We start from the raw sequence: 18,933 nt of genomic DNA on the forward strand, positions 1-18,933 counted from the left end.
CAGTTACTGTATGTTTAGGTTTGGAAAGACAGGTGTTTGCTAAGGAAGGCAGGAACCTCCCCTGAAATGGAAAAATGTAGACCCCTTCCCTCCGAATTGTTATAAATTTGAAATTAAGGGAGGCTCTCAGGCAAAAATATGGGACCAGGAATAACAATTCTTTATTAGGGAAGAAAATAAAAAGATAAAACAAACAGTGCAGTGAACTAAAACAACACTGATAGAGTCAGAATACAACCTGACACCCTGTTGGACAGGGTGTAGGTAGCAGTCTAATTAGAATTGTGGATGCAGTCCTCCTGGAGTGTCAGGTGTGGTTCTGTTGGAGTAGTGATCTTGTAGAAAAAGGGTGTAGTCTTTCTCTGAAGAGGCAGTGGAAGAGGTAGCTGTTCTTCTGGGAAAATCCAGCACAGAAAAAGCTGTGTTGGTGGGCCAGAATCTCTCTACTATATGCAGGTAGGAATGCATCTCACAATGGGATGTTATAGTTCTTATCAGTCATACAGTGACACTCAATGGCCCATTATCAGCAGATGTCTCCCTGGAGGGAGGATTGATTGTGGAAGAGATAAGGAAAAACTGCCCACTTAACACAAGATAACTGCCATACAGATGGCAAATAGAATACATCTTGCTTTTCAATCTGGGACATTATCTATTTCTTATTCTATTTTCTATCTGCATCACACTGAAACCTTAAACACTGTTCTCACTGAAGACTAGGTTTCCCTGTGGTACACAACAGCTTTCTCCATCTTTCTGCATTACTCACTAAATGTAACCAGGTCTTTGAGCAAAAACAACCCCACGGATGGGTTTGTTTTTGCTTGAGCTCGGATTAATCTAAACAGTCTTTCCTCAAATACTTTTCATATGTACTACAGAGACTTTATCTCCATCTACTGTGTGCAAGGGTTCAGACTGGGCAGGGCCAGCTCGATTGATGGACTCTTGGGTGTTGACTATCTAGGTGGCTTTTGCTAAGTTCATTTCTCAATTTCTAAAAGTTCCTCCGCCAAGTGCCTTCAGGGTAATCTTAAGTAGTCTGTTGCACTGTTTAACTTTCCTGGCAGTTGGTGCATGACAGGGGATATGATATATCCATTCAATACATGTTTCCTGGCCCAGGTGTTGATAAGGCTGTTCTTGAAATGGGTCCTATTGTCTGACTTAATTCTCTCAGGGGTGCCATGTCTCTAAAGGACTTGCTTTTCCAGGCCCAGGATGGCATTCCGAGCAGAAGCATGAGGCACAGGGTAGGTCTCTAACTATCTAGTGGTGGCTTCTACCATGGTTAGCACGTAGTGCTTGCCTTGGCATGTCTGGGGCAGTGTGATGTATTGAATCTGCCAGGCCTCCCCATACTTATACTTGGACTACTGCCTACTATACTATAGGAGCTTCACTCACTTGGCCTGCTTGATGACAGCATATGTTTTACAGTCATGGATAACCTGATAAATACTGTCCATGGTTAAATCCACCCCTCGGTCTCATGCCTATTTGTAGGTGGCATCTCTGCTGTGATGACTTGAGGCATCATGAGCCCATCAAGCTTTGAACAACTCCTCCTTATGTTGCTAATCTAAGTCTATCTCCGACACCTTTATTTTTGCTGCTTGATCTACCTGCTTGTTGTTTCGGTGTTCTTCATTAGCCCAACTCTTGGGGACATGGGCATCTACATGACGGACTTTCACAAGTAGCTTCTCTACCTGAGTGGCAATGTCTTTCCATTTGTTAGTAGCCCAGATTGGCTTTTGTCAATGCTGCCAGTTGGCCTTTTTCTGCCTTTCCAGTCAGCCCCAAGGACCATTGGCTACCATCCAAGGATCAGCATAAAGGTATAGCTTTGGCCACTTCTCTCTCTCAGCAATGTCCAGGGCCAGTTGAAAAGCTTTGATTTCAGCAAGTTGATTTGATCTACCTTCTCTTTCGGTAGCTTGTGTAATTTGTCATGTGGGGCTCTATACGGCTGCTTTCCACTTCTGGTTCATCCCTACGATGTGACAGGAACTGTCAGTGAAAAGAGTGTAACGTGTTTCTTCTGCTGGTAGATGGTTGTATGGTGGAGCTTCTTCAGCACGTGTAACTTGCTCTTGTTCATCAGTGAGACTAAAGATTTCACCTTCTGGCCAGTTTGTAATTATCTCCAAAATCTTAGGGTGGTTCAGGCTTCCAATATGGGTGCGCTGTGTGATGAGAGCAATCTACTTGCTCCATGTAGCATCAGTGGCGTGGTGGGTAGTGGGAACTTTTCTTTTAAACATTCACCCCAGCACCGGTAGTCGGGGTGCCAGGAGGAGCTGTGCTTCTGTGCCAATCACCTCCGAGGTGGCTTGAACTCTTTCATAGGTGGCTAAGATTTCCTTTTCTGTGGGAGTGTAGCTGGCTTTAGAACCTTCTGTAGCTTTGAGTCCAAAATCTTAGTGGTCGACCTCAAGTCTCCCTAGGCACCTTCTGCCAAAGGCTCCAGGACAAGCCATTGTTCTCAGCTGCAGAGTAGAGTACATTTTTCACCTCTGGTTCCATTTTGACTGGGCTAAGGGCTACTGCATGAGCGATTTCCTGCTTAATCTGGGAAAATTTTGCTGCTGCTCAGGGCCCCAATGGAGCTCATTCTTTTTGCAGGTGACCAGGTAAAGAAGGCTCACGATCTGACTGTACTCAGGAATGTGCATTCTCCAAAAACTAATGGTGCCTAGGAAAGCTTGTGTTTCTTTCTTGCTGGTTGGTGGAGACATCACAGTGATCTTGTTGATGACTTCAGTTGGAATCTGACGCCGTCCGTCTTGCCACTTTACTCTCAGGAACTGGATCTCTCGGGCAGGTCCCTTGACTTTGCTCTTCTTGATGGCGAAGCTGACTTCTAGCAGAATCTGGATGATCGTCTCTCCTTTCTCAAATACTTCTGTTGCTGTGTTCCCCCACACAATGATGCCATCGATGTACTGCAGATGTTCTGGAGCCTCACCCTTTACTAGTGCAGCCTGGATCAGTCTATGGCAGATGGTGGGGCTGTGCTTCCACCCCTGGGTTAGTCAGTTCCAAGTGTACTGCACACCTCTCTAGGTGAAAGCAAACTGAGGCTTGCATTCTGTTGCCAGAGGAATGGAGAAAAACACGTTAGCAATGTCAGCAGTGGCACACTACTTTGCTGCCTTGGACTCCAGCTCGTACTGGAGTTCCAACATGTCTGGTACAGCAGCGCTTAGTAGTGGAGTCACTTTATTCAAGCCACGATAGTCCACAGTCAATCTCTATTCTCTGTCAGACTTGCGCACAGGCCATATGGGACTGTTGAAGGGTGAGTGGGTTTTTGCTGACCACTCTTTGTCTTTCCAGTTCACGGATCATTTTGTGGATGGGAGTTACGGCATCCCAATTCATTCAATACCGCCGGCGGTGCACTTTCGAGGTGGCGATTGGCACTCGTTGCTCTTCCACCTTTAGGAGTCTTACTGCAGATGGGTTTTCTGATAGTCCAGGCAAAGTGTTCAATTGCTTAATGCTCTCTGCCTCTATAGCAGCTATGCCAAAAGCCCATCTGAGTCCCTTTGGGTCTTTGTGTCATGGTTTGACACTGGTGCAATGCCAGTGCCCCCATGAAAAATACACCTTCCTTAATAATTACTGTGAGATGTGATCAAGATCAGAGCAGAGCAGGCCCAAGCTTAATAACAAAGAAAAGAACTTTATTAATCTACTACTACTATAAAACTACAAACACAAAATCCTGGATGAAGACTTTCCAAAACACCCCTCCTCCTCCCACCTAATTTCCAAACAAACCCACAGTGAGTCACCACCCAGGATCTTGATCAAGTTGCCACCCTTCAGATAATCAATACTCAGTCCTTCAAGGGAGACAGGAGTCTCTCCTGTGCCACAGACCCCCCAGGAAACACAATTGCCACCCTTGTGTTTCCATGTCACACATGGCAACCGCCCGGAGAAAATCTGCCAGTGTGACACTCTCCTTTCCATGTCACAGTGCTCTCACCACCGTGCATGGACAGACTGCTCATAGGGTTCCTTTAAGGATGCTTTGCCATGGACCAAAAGAGACAACAGTTCAGTTTCTCATCTCGGGACTACAGTCCCCCCCCCATTTTCCCCTGGGGCCGAGGGTCCAAGAACAGAGATCTTCTTCTCCTCTTCTTCTTCCTCGAAGACAGAGGGCCTCCCCACACCTTCTTCAACTCTCCTCTGTTCTTTCCACTCCTCTGTTGGTAATCACTGAAACAGGTCTCTTGGCTCACCAACGCACCCCCCTAAGTGCAGCCTCTGTCAGGAGAATTTGGTTCAGTCTATGGCTAACAAGAAAAATCCAGCCACAAGCCACTCCATCATCTCCTTCCAACTCAAAAATTTCCTCTTCCATCATCTTGGATCCCAGACTGTCTCTCTTCTACTTCAAATCAAGGAGGAGTAATATTTTACAAAGCCTTCATTTCCCAGGAAAGGGTTAAAAGTTCAGACTCCCTGGACGGCTGAAATCTCTGCCCAGCAGCGGATTCCCAAGGCCAAGGCTGGGCGCCTTCCCCCCCCGTCCTTCTCCTCCGCCGGCAAAGTTACAGGTGCCGTCCGGACTCTCTGTCTCTTCCCTCTGGGGGGGGGGGGGGGAAACGACAAACGCATCTCTGCTTTACCCCTCGGCTCACCTCGACCAGGCCACATGGCTTCCCCTCCCCCACCCAGCCCCATGGCTAGGCAGGGGAGATCTGCACTGCACCCTGACCGGAACTAAAGAGAGCGAGCTCTTGGGAGTTCTTGCTTTTAACCCCCTGTGTTCTCAGAGGCGTATCCACACCCTCAGTGGTCACTTTAGGTGCCAATATCCAAACTTGACCACTGATTGGTTTGACCCAACTTCCTGAAAGAATTCACTTCCATGTCAAACCACAACACTTTGCAATAGCCATTCCGGAGGAAGTCTATGCCCAAAATATACTGAGCCTCTGGGCCAGTCACAACAGAGTGTTTCTTCCACTCTTTCCCAGTCAGGCTTACCTCGGCTTTCAACAGGGTTAATTGCTGTGATCCCCCTGTCATCCCAGCAATGGAAACAGGTTCCACCCCCACATGTCCCGATGGTATCAGGGTACACTGCGCACCAGTATCAACTAAGGCATTGTATTTTTGTGGTTCTGATGTGCCAGGCCACCGGATCCACACCGTCCAGAAGATCTGGTTTTCCCGTGCCTCTCCCTGGCTAGAGACAGGGCCCCTCAAATCCTGGTTATTATTTCTTTCCTGGGCATACATGGTAGAGGTACCTTCAAGGGGATCTGACAGATCATACTCGGCAGCTCGGTCATGGGATGCTGAGACCACCTTCACTTTACTGGAATTCCCTCGGTTAGTGTTTCCCTCCTTGAGTTGACGCACCCACGCTGCTAAGATAGAAGTATGTTTCCCATCTCACCTTCCCATGTCTTCCCCATGGTCACGCAGAAAGAACCATAGGTCAGCCCGTGGGGTGTACCCTCTCTCTCTAGCTGGGGAATGTTGGGCTCTGACTCTGGGTCCTGTGACTCGCACTGGTGCAATGTGGGAACTGTTCCTCCTCACCTCCTCCCTCATCTCCCTCATCTCCTCTTTAAATTCCTTGACCACAGCAGAGACATGAGCCTGCACTGGGCCATTGATCATACTTTCATAATTTCTAACTTTGTTGGCAACAGAACCCACTGTCTCTCGGCTGGTATTGGTATTAATCATTGCAATGAAGGTGGTGTATTGAGATGGCCCTAGATTTGCCAGACTCCACATTTGCCCTGTGCACCTGACCTTGTCAGGGTCATTATCATGCTGTCCATCCCTCCCAAAGAGTACTTCCAATAGTGCCACTTCCCTCAACGGTTGGATCCCTTCTTCAAGAGTTTTCCAGAGAATTCTATGGTGGTGCTCCTGCATTCTCTCCCTGTGGACAAACCTCTCTCTGACACTTATTAAAAGCCACTCCCAGAGGGAAAGGGACCCTGGCTGTCTTAAAAAAATCTGATTCATACCTGAGTCTTGGGTCAAGGGTCCCAGATTCCTTGCCTCACCACCATCCAGCTGGACGTCTGTACCCATAAGGTCCCAGACCCGAAGTAGACAGGTTGTATAAGCCTCACATCCCTGTTGTACAATGTCTTTGTACAACAAAATCCAGCGCAGAAAAAGCTGTGCTGGTGGGCCAGAATTTCACGACTATATGCAGGTAGGAATGCTTGGCTCCTCCCTCTGGGTGGAGCATCTCACAATGAGATGTTATAGTTCTTATCAGTCATACAGTGACACTCAATGGCCCATTATCAGCAGATGTCTCCCTGGAGGGAGGATTGATTGTGGAAGAGATAAGGAAAAACTGCCCACTTAACACAAGAGAACTGCCATACAGATGGCAAATAGAATACATCTTGCTTTTCAATCTGAGACACCATACTGTTGAAACTAGTGGTACAGAACAGTAATGCAAGTTTTACAATAGGGGAGAAAAGTTAATTTAAGAGAATTACTTCCTTTTTTAAAGGTGTGGCTTAAGTCTCAACAAAACAGTAATATTACATGCTGTGAAATCATACTGGTTATGGTTTTCAAAAAAAAAATCAAATTTTTAGATATTTGAGCAAAGTAACCAAAATAACTACATGCATTTTACCACACTATAGTAAAAGATAGTTGTTGAAAATTTCCATACAATTCCATAATACCAAACTGCAGTGGCCATTACTATTTTAGTCTTGAGTAAGTATATTAGATGGATAATTATGGAAAATATGTTGCTATGATGCGACTTTTTTTTGCTTTATTAAAAATGTACTCAGATTATTTTCAATTATCTAAACCAACTAGAAAAAACACTTTTCACAGGTCAGATCGTCCAGTTTAATGAAGATTTTTACTTAGGAAGCTTAAGGAGCAGTCCAAAGCATTTCAGTAACTTGTGAAATAGACTTCTACTTATTTAAGACAGCCTATTGCATTAGTGGACAGGAATGTGCCAAACAGTGGCAAGAACCCCTTTGTGTTTATTTGAGTAAAGGTAGAAAGGCTGAGAGATTCTTGAAGCAGGCTCTGGAAACTGCGTGAATGTGTAGGAAAATTGTACGAATTAATTAAGAGGATTCCAAAATATATATGTAAAAGGATGCTGCTAAAGGAAAACCAAACAGGCAGTCAAAATTAAAATTGACATCAGAATATCTTAATTCTATTCTACTTAAAATTTGATTCCCTATTTATATATGCAAGATTCATGTTAGTAATTTTGACCATGTTACTGAGGTGGTAATTCATAATTTGCCTAAATCTCAATTTTTTTTAAGACACTGGTCCCTATAATTCTCCCATTCTGTAATTATAGAATCATGGAATATGCAGAGTTAGAAGGGACCCATCAGGATCTTCAAGTCCAACTTCTGGCCCTTCACAAGACACCCCCCAAGAATCCAACCATGTGCCTGAGAGCACTGTCCAAATGCTTCTTGAACTCTGGCTGGCTTGGTGCTGTGACCACTTCCCTGGGAACCTTGTTCCAGTGCTCAACCACCCTCTAGGTGAAGAATTTTTTTCTAATAGCCAACCTAAACCTCCCCTGACTCAGCTTCATGCCATTCCCTCGAATCCTGTCACTGGTCACGAGAGTGAAGAGATTGGCACCTGCCCCTCCACTTCCCCTCATGAGGTTGTTGAAGACCACAATGAGGTCTCCCCTCAGTCTCTCCAGGGTGAACAAACCAAGTAAAGCTCGGTCACTCCTCATATGACTTCCCCTCCAGATCCTTCACCACCCTCATGGCCCTCCTTTGGATGCTCCTTAATATCTTCATGTCTTTCTTATATTGTGATGACCAAAACTACACACAGGACTTGAGGTGAGACCACACCAGTGCAGAGCAGAGCAGGACAATCACCTCCTTTGACCAGACGGTGATGTTGTGCTTGATGCACCCCCGGACAGGACATGGCTAGCCCTCCTGGCTGCCAGGACACAACTGACTTATATTCAACTTGCCATCAACCAGGACCCTCAGGTCCCTTTCTGTAGCTGCTCTCCAGTGTCTTGTTCCGCAATCTATACACAAAGCCAGGGTTGCCCCATCTCAGGTGCAGTTTCTGGCACTTTCTTTTGTTGAAATTCATATAGTTGGTGATTGCCCAGCCCTCTAATTTGTCGAGGTCTCTCTGCAAGGCTTCTGTGCACTCAAGGGAGTTGACAACTCCTCCCAGTTTAGTGTCATAAGTAAACTTACTTAGTATTTCTCGGGGTCTCCGGATCGAGGTGACCCCAAGATTGTAAAAGTCTTTGTTTCCCAGCTCGTGCAGCCAAAGAAGGAGTCTGAATTCATAGGGTCGGCTTCTCAAGGTTGTTTATTTTGTCTTGTCTATAACATTCTTTCTCTGACCTGCTAAGCTCTGTCTAGCAAGTCAGCCATCACATTCTGTCTGCCCTCTAGGGAGGTGTTTACATTTTATACTAAAAACTATGTGTACTATGCTTGAAATAATGTGCCAATATCTATCATTTATGTTGGACAGTGTGTCTCTACCTTAAATCAATAGAAAAGTGTCACCATCACAGCAAGACATGGAGGGCAAGAAGAAGGAGAAGAAGGTCAGGACATGCCCAAATCCCTCCATCTTGTCCCCTCAAACCCTATTCTAAAAAGCCCCAAAATTCTACTTTTTCACCCTGTGTTAATTCAACTACCACACTACTCAAACCCTTGTGGCTTGTAATTCCTCATACAAAGTTGGCAGTTTTTTCTACGGGCTAAAATTGAAGCCACAGGTGTATTTGACTTCGTGCCAAGGTCTCCAAGCCCCCTGCCAGGATCTCGAGACAGCTAGGGCAGCCAGAGGGATGTCCTGGGTTCCCACAAGTATTCTTTCAAGACCTGTGTCCAAGTCATTGATGAAAATGTTGAAAAGAACTGGGCTTAAGATGGAGCCCTGCAGAACCCCACTAGTGACTGGTACCGGCCTGATGTAACCCCACTTGCTATAACTCTTTTTGCTGACCCGTGAGCCAGTTGCTGACCCATTGTGTAATACAGTTATTCAGCTGTGTGCTGAACATTTTGTCCAGAAGGATCCTGTGAGAGACAGCATCAAAAGTTTTCCTCAAGTCCAAAAAGATTACATCTACTGGCTTTCCTAGATCAAATAGGTGGGTTACCCTGTCATAAAAAGAAATCAGGTTCGACAAGCAGAACTTTCCCATCATGAAGTTGTGCTGGCTATGACCGATGACTGCGTTGTCCTCCATGTGATTTCAATACTTCCCAGAATAATCTTTTCCATGATTTTACTAGTCACTGAAGTGATACTGATAGGCCTGCAGTTTCTGGGGGGCTCCTTCTTGAAAAAAGGGACAATGTTCGCCATCTTCCAGTCAGCTGAGACCTCTCTGGATTTCCAAGACCTCTCAAAAATGATCGAGAGAGGCTTTGTGATAACATCAGCCAGGTCTTTGAGGATTATTTTCTTGGGTTTTATTTTTCTCTCTCTTTGTTATTTTCTTCTTTTTCTTAAGAAAATAAGAGCAGAAGATCCCATACAAGTTCAGAGTCAACTGGGAGTTGATCATTCTCACAGTCATGGTCCTCCAGCTCAGTGCTCTGGGGGTCCCAGAGCCCATCATCCATGTTGAAGACCAAAGCGAAGAAAGCATTAAAGATCTCAGCCTTGTCCATGTCCCTGTTTGTGAGGTGACCATCCTCATCCTGTAATGGGCCAATGTTATTTGGCATTGCTTTTAATTATTAAGATATTTTTAAAAACTCTTTTTATTTGATATTTCTGCCTGAGATCTCATGTGCCCAGATCAAGACAGATGTTGGAAAATTAGAGGATAGTTACAGAAAAGGCACAAGAAATTCTAAAATATTGAAAAACATAAAAATGAAAAAATAGGAGTTTAAGAGGTGACTCGATAATCTACACAGACTAAAGCTTAACAGCAGATACAACAGCCAATAGCTTGTAGTTGTAATTGGATGTATTAATCTAGAATGAGAGTCCAAATCTAATACAAAGTAATTAGGTAACAATTAACCAAGAGTAAAGGATCCAATTTAAACATAGTTAAATTTTTTAAACAATGCATTTTTTGGAAAAAAATACACTTCAGTTTGAGGAGAAATAATTTACATATGAGAAAATCTAATGGTTCTTTTATGAAAGTGACCAACCTAAATTATCACAATGGCCTATACTGCAGAATTTGTCATTATTCTGCATTAAATATTCAGAGGTTATGATCTCTGAAAGACATTTAGATTTGTTTCCTCAACCAAAGAATGCTGAAGAGAAATAGTTAAATATAAGAGAACATTTTACTTCAAAATTCAACAACAGATGAAAATGAAAATGTTCCTTTAACTTGTACTAACCTTTGCAACTTATTATATATTCTGGGTCATCATAATGCAAGAAATACTGAAATGCTTTAAAGGACAATTTTAATTTACTTTTTATTTTAACACTTTAATAATTGAATGCTTTTTTATATCTTAGTCTAAATTCAATATTTATCAACAGAAGTTTTTACTAAGTTTTAGATTACTGAGATTCCCTTTTAATGTGTTTCAATTTGACTGCCTTTCTGAAACTATTTCTTCACTTTCTGTTTTTTTTCTTTGCATTTTAACCTAATTTTATTAACAAAGGTCCATCTAGAAGAAAAAAAAAATCTGTGGCTGCACCTCTTCTTCCAGACAGTTATTTAAATTTCCAAAAAGATAGGGGGAAAGGAAACAGGAAGTATAACATTCATAGTGGATCTCTCACACAAGGAAAGAAAAGGAATGCTGCTTTAACTCATATTCCACTTTTGAGACAAAGAATGTAATAGATTGGCAGAGGGCAGGTTGAGCACAGAGGCATGTCACATATCTTCTGGAGATATGAAAAGCAGGCAGCAACTGAATTCTTAGTCAGCCACTACCTTCTTAATAGTTTGGATTTTTCATTTTCCGACATTAAACTGAGATTTAAGATTGAGTAACATATACCGATGTATATATATATATATTCTCTTACTGTGGTTTTTTTTTTTTCTGTTGCTAAATTCAGAGCATCAAGATGCATTTGAGCCAGTCGCAAGCCAGGAAATGTCCAAAAAGCACCAGTTAGTGAACAAAGAACAGCCAAGAACAATTTGAAGGTTAGTTTAGACACAGGACCCCTAAAAGAAAAGAAATAAGAAGACGGGGGCGCTGGATATCAGCAAATTCATTCAAATCAACAGTATCTAACAGTTAATCAAATTGAAATAAAAACCAAGCAAGCCACCTATTTATTTACTAAAAAGAATAAAAATATCTTCAGTATAAGAAAACCAAAGCCTAAGCTCTTTCTTACAAGATGTTAAATTTGTTATCAGAGAAAAAAAACCACCAAAAATACTAATTTTATATTGTGATTTACAATTTATGCAATAAAAATAAATAGTGGAATGAACTCAATTATTATACTTTTAATAGAAGAACAGATACATTTCAAGTTTAACTGGTCAAAGGCGAATTTTTATTTTTAAGTTATGCCATTCAAACTGTCAAGAGACACTATCATCATCTCAACAACTGCTGTAAACAGCCAAAGCACTGTGAATGTCTAAAAGGAAATGGACACAAACAGAAAAATTAATACAGAAATTAGTAAAATCAGAATAGCTTATGAAAAGCAGAGAAAAGAAAGGTTAAGAAACACATAAGATTCAGATGAAGGTTTCTTTCTCATTAAATATCCATATCTATAAATGACATATTAATCTAAGTATATATTTTAAACTTCTGTTTCTCACAAATAAAAAAAAAATACTACAATTCTTATACAATACTTGAAAATTTCCAAAGAAGAAATTTGAATTTGTATTCCTACAGCAATGACATACCATATACAAGCATTTTAGGTCATGTGTTTAAGGCAAGGATTGTAACAGAATTCCATTTACAAAGCATAGAGGCTGTCTATGACAGTGATTATATAAGCAACATCATAAGCTGTGTCAGTCTATACAAAACTTGGATGCACTGTAGCAGGCAGATGTGCTAGCTTCCACCATGTCCAGCAGAGCCAATCCCTTGTGGCTCCAAAGATGGATGCACTGCTGGCCAAGGCTGGGCCAATTAGAAATGGTGGTAATGCCTCTGTGATAACATATTTAAGAAGAAATATAAACAAACAAACAAAAAAGGTTGTTGCGCAGTTTTAATTTTGGCCAAAGAAGAGCAGAGTGAGAACATGTGAGAAGAACAACTATGCAGACACCAAGGTCATTGAAGAAGGAGGGGGAGGAGGTGGTCCAGGCACCAGAGCTGAGATTCCTCTGCAGGCCATGGTGAAGATCATGGTGAAGCAGGCTGTCCCCCTGCAGCCCATGGAGAACCATGGGGATGCAGAGATCCATCTGCAGCTTGTGGAGGAGCCCCACGCTGGAGCAGGTGGATGCCTGGAGGTGGCTGTGAGCCCATGGGAGATCTGTGGAGAGGGGCCCTGCTCCCATGCTGGAACAGCCTGTTCTTGAAGGACTGCACCCCATGGAAGAATGTCCCATGCTGTAGCAGTTTGAGGGGTACTGTTGCTTGTGGGATGGACTCACGTTGCAGCACTTTGCAGAGAATTATTGCTCATGAGATGGACTCGCGTTGGAGAAGTTCATCAAGAACTGTCTCCTATGGGAGGGACCCCACAGTGCAGCAGGGGAACGACTCCTCTCCCTGAGCAGCGGGAGAAGCCACAGGTGATGAACTGACCATAACTCCCATTCTCTGTCTCTTTGCGCCACTGGGGTAGGAGGTAGAGCTGGAAGGAGGGAGGGGTGGGCGGAAGGTGTTTATAAGGGTTTTATTTTACTTGTCATTATCCTGGTCTGATTTTGTTAGCAATACATTTACTTCATATCTCTAAGTTGAGCCTGTTTTGCCTGTGATGGGATTTGACGAGCAATCTCTCCTGCTCCTTATCTCAACCTTTGTTAAATTTTCTTTCCTCTGTCCAGCAGCAGAGGGGAGTGAGTGAATGGCTTTGGTGGGTGCCTGGCATCCCACCAGTGTCAACCCATGACAAAGGCAAAATGGATTAAAGATAAAACTGGAATGTAAATATAATTAGCAAAGCAAACAACCCAGGTAAAGATGACATCATTTAAAACAAAACAAGGAAAATATACAGGTTATCCTTCAGAACTGGTATTACAAAGCAATATTTCCTACAAGTGTATTACATATAGAGTTTATTTGAATACAGATATTCTCAAGACCATCTAAGCTGTTTAACTTTTCATGTAATGTAATCACTAGAGCTATTGCAAACCCTATGGGACCTGATGAGATGCATCCCAGAGTCTTGAGGGAATTGTCTGATGTAGCTGCCAAGCCTGTCTCCATGATATTTGAAAAGTCATGCCAGTCAGGGGAAGTCCCAGGTGACTGGAAAAAGGGAAACATTGTACCCATTTTTAAAGAGGGTAGAAAGGAGGACCCTAGGAACTACTGAGCTGTCAGCCTCACCTCTGTGCCTGGGAAGATCCCAGAACAGATTCTCCAAGAAGCTATGCTAAGGCACATGGAGGACAGGGAGGCAATTTGGGACAACCAGTACAGCTTTGCCAAGGGCAAGTCCTGCCTGAGCAATCTAGTGGCTTTCTATGATGGAGTGACTACATGAGTGGACAAAGAAAGAGCTACAGTTGTCGTCTGGACTTCTGTAAAGCCTTTGGTATGGTCTGCCACAACATCCTTCTCTCTAAATCAGAGAGATGGATGCAATGAGTGGACTGTTCAGTGGACAAGGAATTGATTGGACAGTCCCATCCAGAAGGTAGTGGTCAATGGCTCAGAGTCCCAATGGACATCAGTGACAAGTGGTGTCCCTTGAGAGTCTGTATTGGGATCAGTGCTGTTTAATATCTTCATTAATGACATAGACAAATTGATAGAGTGCACTCTACAGTATATAAACAAACTTTCCTGTACCCAGTATGCACAGCTTTGGGACCAGCTATTCCCCCCCCCCCCCCCCAAATGTATCTGGCCAAATAAAGAATGCCTGCTTCTTAATGCTACATTGGTGTTAAGGAGTTTTTTTTATTTTACTGAATTTTTGGTAACAGTTTTGGCAACCCAGATGGGACAAACTCCTGAATTTCAATGGATCCAAGGGATCGCAGGACCTCCAGATGGCACCAAGGGATTTTCGGGGAGAACCTTCAATCCCTGGTCCAAAGGAAATTGGAACAAGACCCCTGGTAAGATAAAGGCATTCTTTACTTTACTCTAAAGAGTAACTGTTTACCTACATGTAAGGCGCAGCAAAAGCTACACAGAGTTTGGTTTAAAGGTATCTGAGGTGGGAAAAGGGAAGGGTTAGAGTCCCTTCTAAGGAGCTCCTAAATGGTAATTTGTTATAATGGAAAACAAAACCTCAAAAGGGGTATCACAGGTGTCACCGCTGGGATGTATATTGAAACATTGGAAAAAAATTGGGGGTGATCCCCTCACATGTGAAAAACGTATAAAATTTTGTAATCAATGGTGGCCACTTTACACACTGTGAGATCAAGAGAAGTGGCCTAAGGATGGAATCTTACAGTATAACCCCATATTGCAATTAATGTTGTGGTGGAAGGGAAAATAAGTGGATGAAATTCCTTATGCTGACTTGTTTTTCACCCTAAGAAATCATCCGGACTGGCAAAAGGAATGCAGGAGGACCCTGCAAGATCCATTAATTTTAGCACTTGAAAAGGAAAAGAAAGGCAAAGGGTTGAAAAGGTGGTTTTCTGCATGCAGCATAGGACAGAGGTGCCTAAAGTGTGGAAGACAGGATGAAGATGATTTAGAGCTGATGGTTGCTCTGTGGCAAAGAGCAGCCGGGGTGAATGGTGAATGTTGAATGCAGCTAGTAGGTCATGGGAGAGTGGACTGAAATGGAGAGAACGCTTTAGGGAATTGGAGGATTTTAGCCTGATTCCAGGACACACTAGAAGGTAGCAAGGAGGTGTTGGGGGAAATTGTGGCAGGACATCCCCCCTACCACAGAAGAGCTTATCTGCTCTGTCCATGAGCTGGTGAGATTGCTCTGGACATTCTCCCCCTCACATTAATTGATGAGATAACCCAGGCCACCTTGTCTGACTAGTGAGTCATTGCTGGCTAGTGAGTTATTTCTCTCTCTGGCACCAGGGGTGGAATTTGCAATAAACAACTTGCCTTGAGAACAAGATGTGGAGAGATAAGCTGGAATTCCTGACTGAGAGACAAACTATACAAACTTTACAAACTATAAAGGCTACACAAACTTTCATGGAGGCAGAAGTCTCCTACACACACTCTGAAAACATGTAGGACTTCTCCCTGAAGTTTGGATGCAAATTCTGTGGATACTTTCCCAGGAACTGAGTGAAGGAATTGTATGTTTATTCCATCATCAATTTGGTGGTAAGTCACACCGAATCCTAATCTATACTGTTTCTTTGCTAGCTGTAATATAGGTGCCTTTATGTAATGCACTGTATTTTTTATCTACTAGTAGTTATTTTTGCTTTATCTCATGTAGTAAGTAGTCTGTTTAAAGTCTTATGTCTGTTAATTTGTGTCTTTTCAATAAATAATTCATTTTGTAATAGACCTAATCAGCCATTTTTAAGAACTTGCAAACAAGAGCAATCTGGGGTGCAGGCCACTCCAAACAGAGATACTGCCAGAAATCTGAGTCAAAGGCAGGACTTGTCTAAGCTCTCGTCTCTATTAATAACAGGGATGCGGGGGATATTCTGATGGCTCCCCTCTGGCAGGCTGTCTGGAATCATGGTCCAGTAACAGTAAAGACCCCATTTTCAGTTGTGGTTTTAATGTCATGGAGAAAGGCAGCAGGAGTTTATGGAGAGGATCCAGACAGAGTGGCTAAAGTATTTGAAACCATAATTAGGACTCAGGACCCTGACTGGAATGAATGTTGTTGGATAGCACAGAAAAAAGGATAGTGTTGACCATGGCCAGAAAGCAGGTGGAAGGGGCACATGCTAATGGAGTCTTAGAAGGAATCGTAGATTAGAATTTTCCTTCAAAAGATCCAAGGTGGAATCCTAATTTACTGGGGCCCTGTCAGAACCCAGAATATCCCTTGGACATTCTTGGATGCTCCGGGCCCAGGTCAGAAGCATTTGAGACCCTGGAATGCAGCCACAGACCCCTGTGGCTTTGAATCTGATCCATGGAACAATTTACCAACCTTGCAGGAAGAACAAGAAATCACAAAAGTTTAGCTATTATAGTAGAAGTAGTCACAAAGTGAAAGGTAGAATTTTTGAGTGCTGTACAGGGGGGTTTTAGGCCTTGTACAGAGGGGTCTGAGTTTTGTACATGGGGGTCAGAAGTTCTAAGATGGAGGGATTTGGGTGTGCCCTGTCCTCTTTCCTTCTTCTTCCTAACTTCCCTGTTCTTGGTGATGTTGGCACTCACAGATTGGTTTAGAGTAGAAAGTCACTATTCAATATAGGTAATAGGCATTGGGGAAAAACTATAAGCATCTAATACGTAATGTATGATATAAAAGAAGGCACCAGCCCCCTGGGTGTTGGAGTGTGCCTTTGTCTGACTGCTGAGTGGACCGCAGCAGTTCAGGGAGAAAATCTTTTAGATAACATGCCATAAACTACCTTGAGACCAGACGACTGAAGACTACTGAGTCTTTTTTTGAAGGCACGGGTTGGAGGAGAGACTTTTCCACCTTTCCGGGCCACCCCAATCAGGGAGTGAAACCCATCAACTGGTGTCCCTGGGTGGGCTGTGGCAAGAAGCCAATTTACTAGACAACCTCTAACCTCCACCCGGGAAAAAGGCTCCGAAGAGAGAGGGAGTGGAGAGCTCAAGATAAAACACCCTGACCTTCACCAAGACAAATCATCTCGGGAGCAGCCCGGAGAGGAGAAAAACCAGAAGCACGCGCCTGGAATTTCTCGCCTGTGATCTGCTGGACGGTGACCAGGACCATCTCTGAACCAGCTTCGTGCTGATTCAGCTTTTTGGTGAGAACAGTTTGAATTAAGAACATGGGGGGGCATACTCCCAAGAGCAGGTCCAAATTTTTTCAGCCCTACAGGGGGTGGTATCCACATATCCTGTGGAGATGGCTCCAAAAGAGCTGAGAGCACTGCTGTTTTGGGTGCGGTGTAATTATCTGCACACACAGATGAACCTCTTGTTTGAACCAGCTTTCTGGGAACACATCAACAGACATTTGGATCATTTGGCCAGCAAAAGAAATAAGATTGCCACGAAGCTTTTACCATCAGCAAGAATAATGCTAGAGTCAGTTTCACAATGCCGCAAGGGGTCTGTCATTTTACAGCAGACAGCTCAAGCTCCTGGAGGAGCGCAGGGGAGAGAATTGCCCAGCCAGCAGTACGGAGCAGCTCTCTTCACCACAGATCCAGGGGAAACAGGACTGCCTCCCATGGAAAAGCAAGGGGAAGATTTTCCATCATACCCTGGGTCCCCGGGTTCCCACAGTTCCTCAGATTCCCCTGAGCCCCCAGAATCTCTAGGGTCCTCCGGTGCAGAAGTCCCTCAGTCGACCGTAGATAAGCCCAGCATCGCTCTTACAGTGGGGGTGAAACATGGGGTTAGAACTAGAAGATATTAATCATAGAAATTAGAAGGTATTGAATAGTAATAGGCATATAAAATAATGGATATTGCTTAGGGCCACATCCTTATGTTACGTGAGAATATACCGTATCTTGGCCTATGGGAAAGGAAGAGACTACGTGCAGAGCAGCAAAGAGAGACCTGATAAGGAGGAAGAATGTATATGAAAAACAGGATACAGGGAGTAAAAACAACTGAAAAATGGGGCTCCTTATGTTCTGGAAACAGATGGATCCTGACCCCTGGCTTGGACCGTGGCCAAGGAGTCAATGAGCATGTGCAAAGCAGTGGGGTTGAAAAGTCAGCCTGAAGAAGACCATTCTTACTTCATCCCTTTTACGACCCCCGAAGCCTGGGACGACCACCAGAGACAGCTGCGCAAGCGCAGAAGACCGACAAGCTGATTAGCATACAGAGCGGAGAGGGAGGGGAGCCAGGAAATGACCCATGAGGAAACTTAATGCATATGTAACACTCCAGGGGATAAAAGAACACATGTGTAAGCAAGGGGCACGCATGTATTTGGGGAAATGTCCCACATGCGTCTGGCCGAATAAACATACCTACTTTAAAATTCACTCTGTCTTTGAGTTTTAGAGTCTGGCTCCGCGTGTCAATTGGCGACCACGAAGGGACTTCTCTGCCAGCCGTGGGACCGGCTCGGGGGCGGACTTCCTAAGGCGCGCCCCAGGATTTCTCTGGAGGAACTCCGCTTCTCGTGTCGCTTACTGCGGGGGCAGAGAACGACCTCCTAACCAGCAGAGAAACGGCATGTATCTTTTAAAAAAAGGGGGGGGGCCCGTAGTGACCGCTAGTAAGCCGATCAGAGACGTCTGACCGCATAGAGCATGGTCTTGGTTTGGTTTGGACTTGCAAGTAACCGGTAGCTGAAAGGGCAGCTATCGGTAAGGGCTGCTGACCGACGGAAAGGCAGTGGGGGAGGATTCACTGAATCCTTGGTGTATGGTTGCTGTCTGGGTGTGTGGTGTGTGTGTGAGTTTTGTCTGTTATGTGTGTGAATTTTGCATTGATGTGTGTGTGAGTTTTGTTGCTGTTTGGGCGTATGTGTGAGTTTTAAAGGTTTTGTGTGAAGTAACTCGTGTTTGGGGAACTGTGGCATATTTCTGATGCTTGTGTCAAAAGTTATAATTGTGGCAACTTTGTGTGGACTCTTTGAACTCCTTGCATTGTTTTTGGATATTGCATTTTTTTTGAAGCACTATTGATGCTGTTTGTTTTGATGTTTTTGCTGTGAGTATTAGGTTTGCTTACTGCTGTTTAAGGTTTT

The 18,933-nt window shown here is 43.8% G+C and overlaps 1 protein-coding gene across 1 annotated transcript in view; it reads right to left on the minus strand.

Annotated features, from left to right (window-relative positions):
• Window positions 1-18,488, minus strand: part of LOC137464269 (transmembrane protein 161B-like) — a 32,428-nt gene extending 13,940 nt beyond the window's left edge. Inside the window, exons 1-2 of the mRNA XM_068175560.1 lie at window positions 18,484-18,488; window positions 11,043-11,179 (exon numbers count right to left, since the gene is read on the minus strand). Coding sequence (XP_068031661.1) covers window positions 11,043-11,179; window positions 18,484-18,488 — 142 coding nt within the window. The remainder of the gene's footprint in view (window positions 1-11,042; window positions 11,180-18,483) is intronic.
• Between the last annotated feature and the right edge of the window lie 445 nt (window positions 18,489-18,933).

This window comes from Anomalospiza imberbis, chromosome W, assembly GCF_031753505.1.
Source record: "Anomalospiza imberbis isolate Cuckoo-Finch-1a 21T00152 chromosome W, ASM3175350v1, whole genome shotgun sequence".
In the NCBI taxonomy this organism is placed as follows: Eukaryota; Metazoa; Chordata; class Aves; order Passeriformes; family Viduidae; genus Anomalospiza; species Anomalospiza imberbis.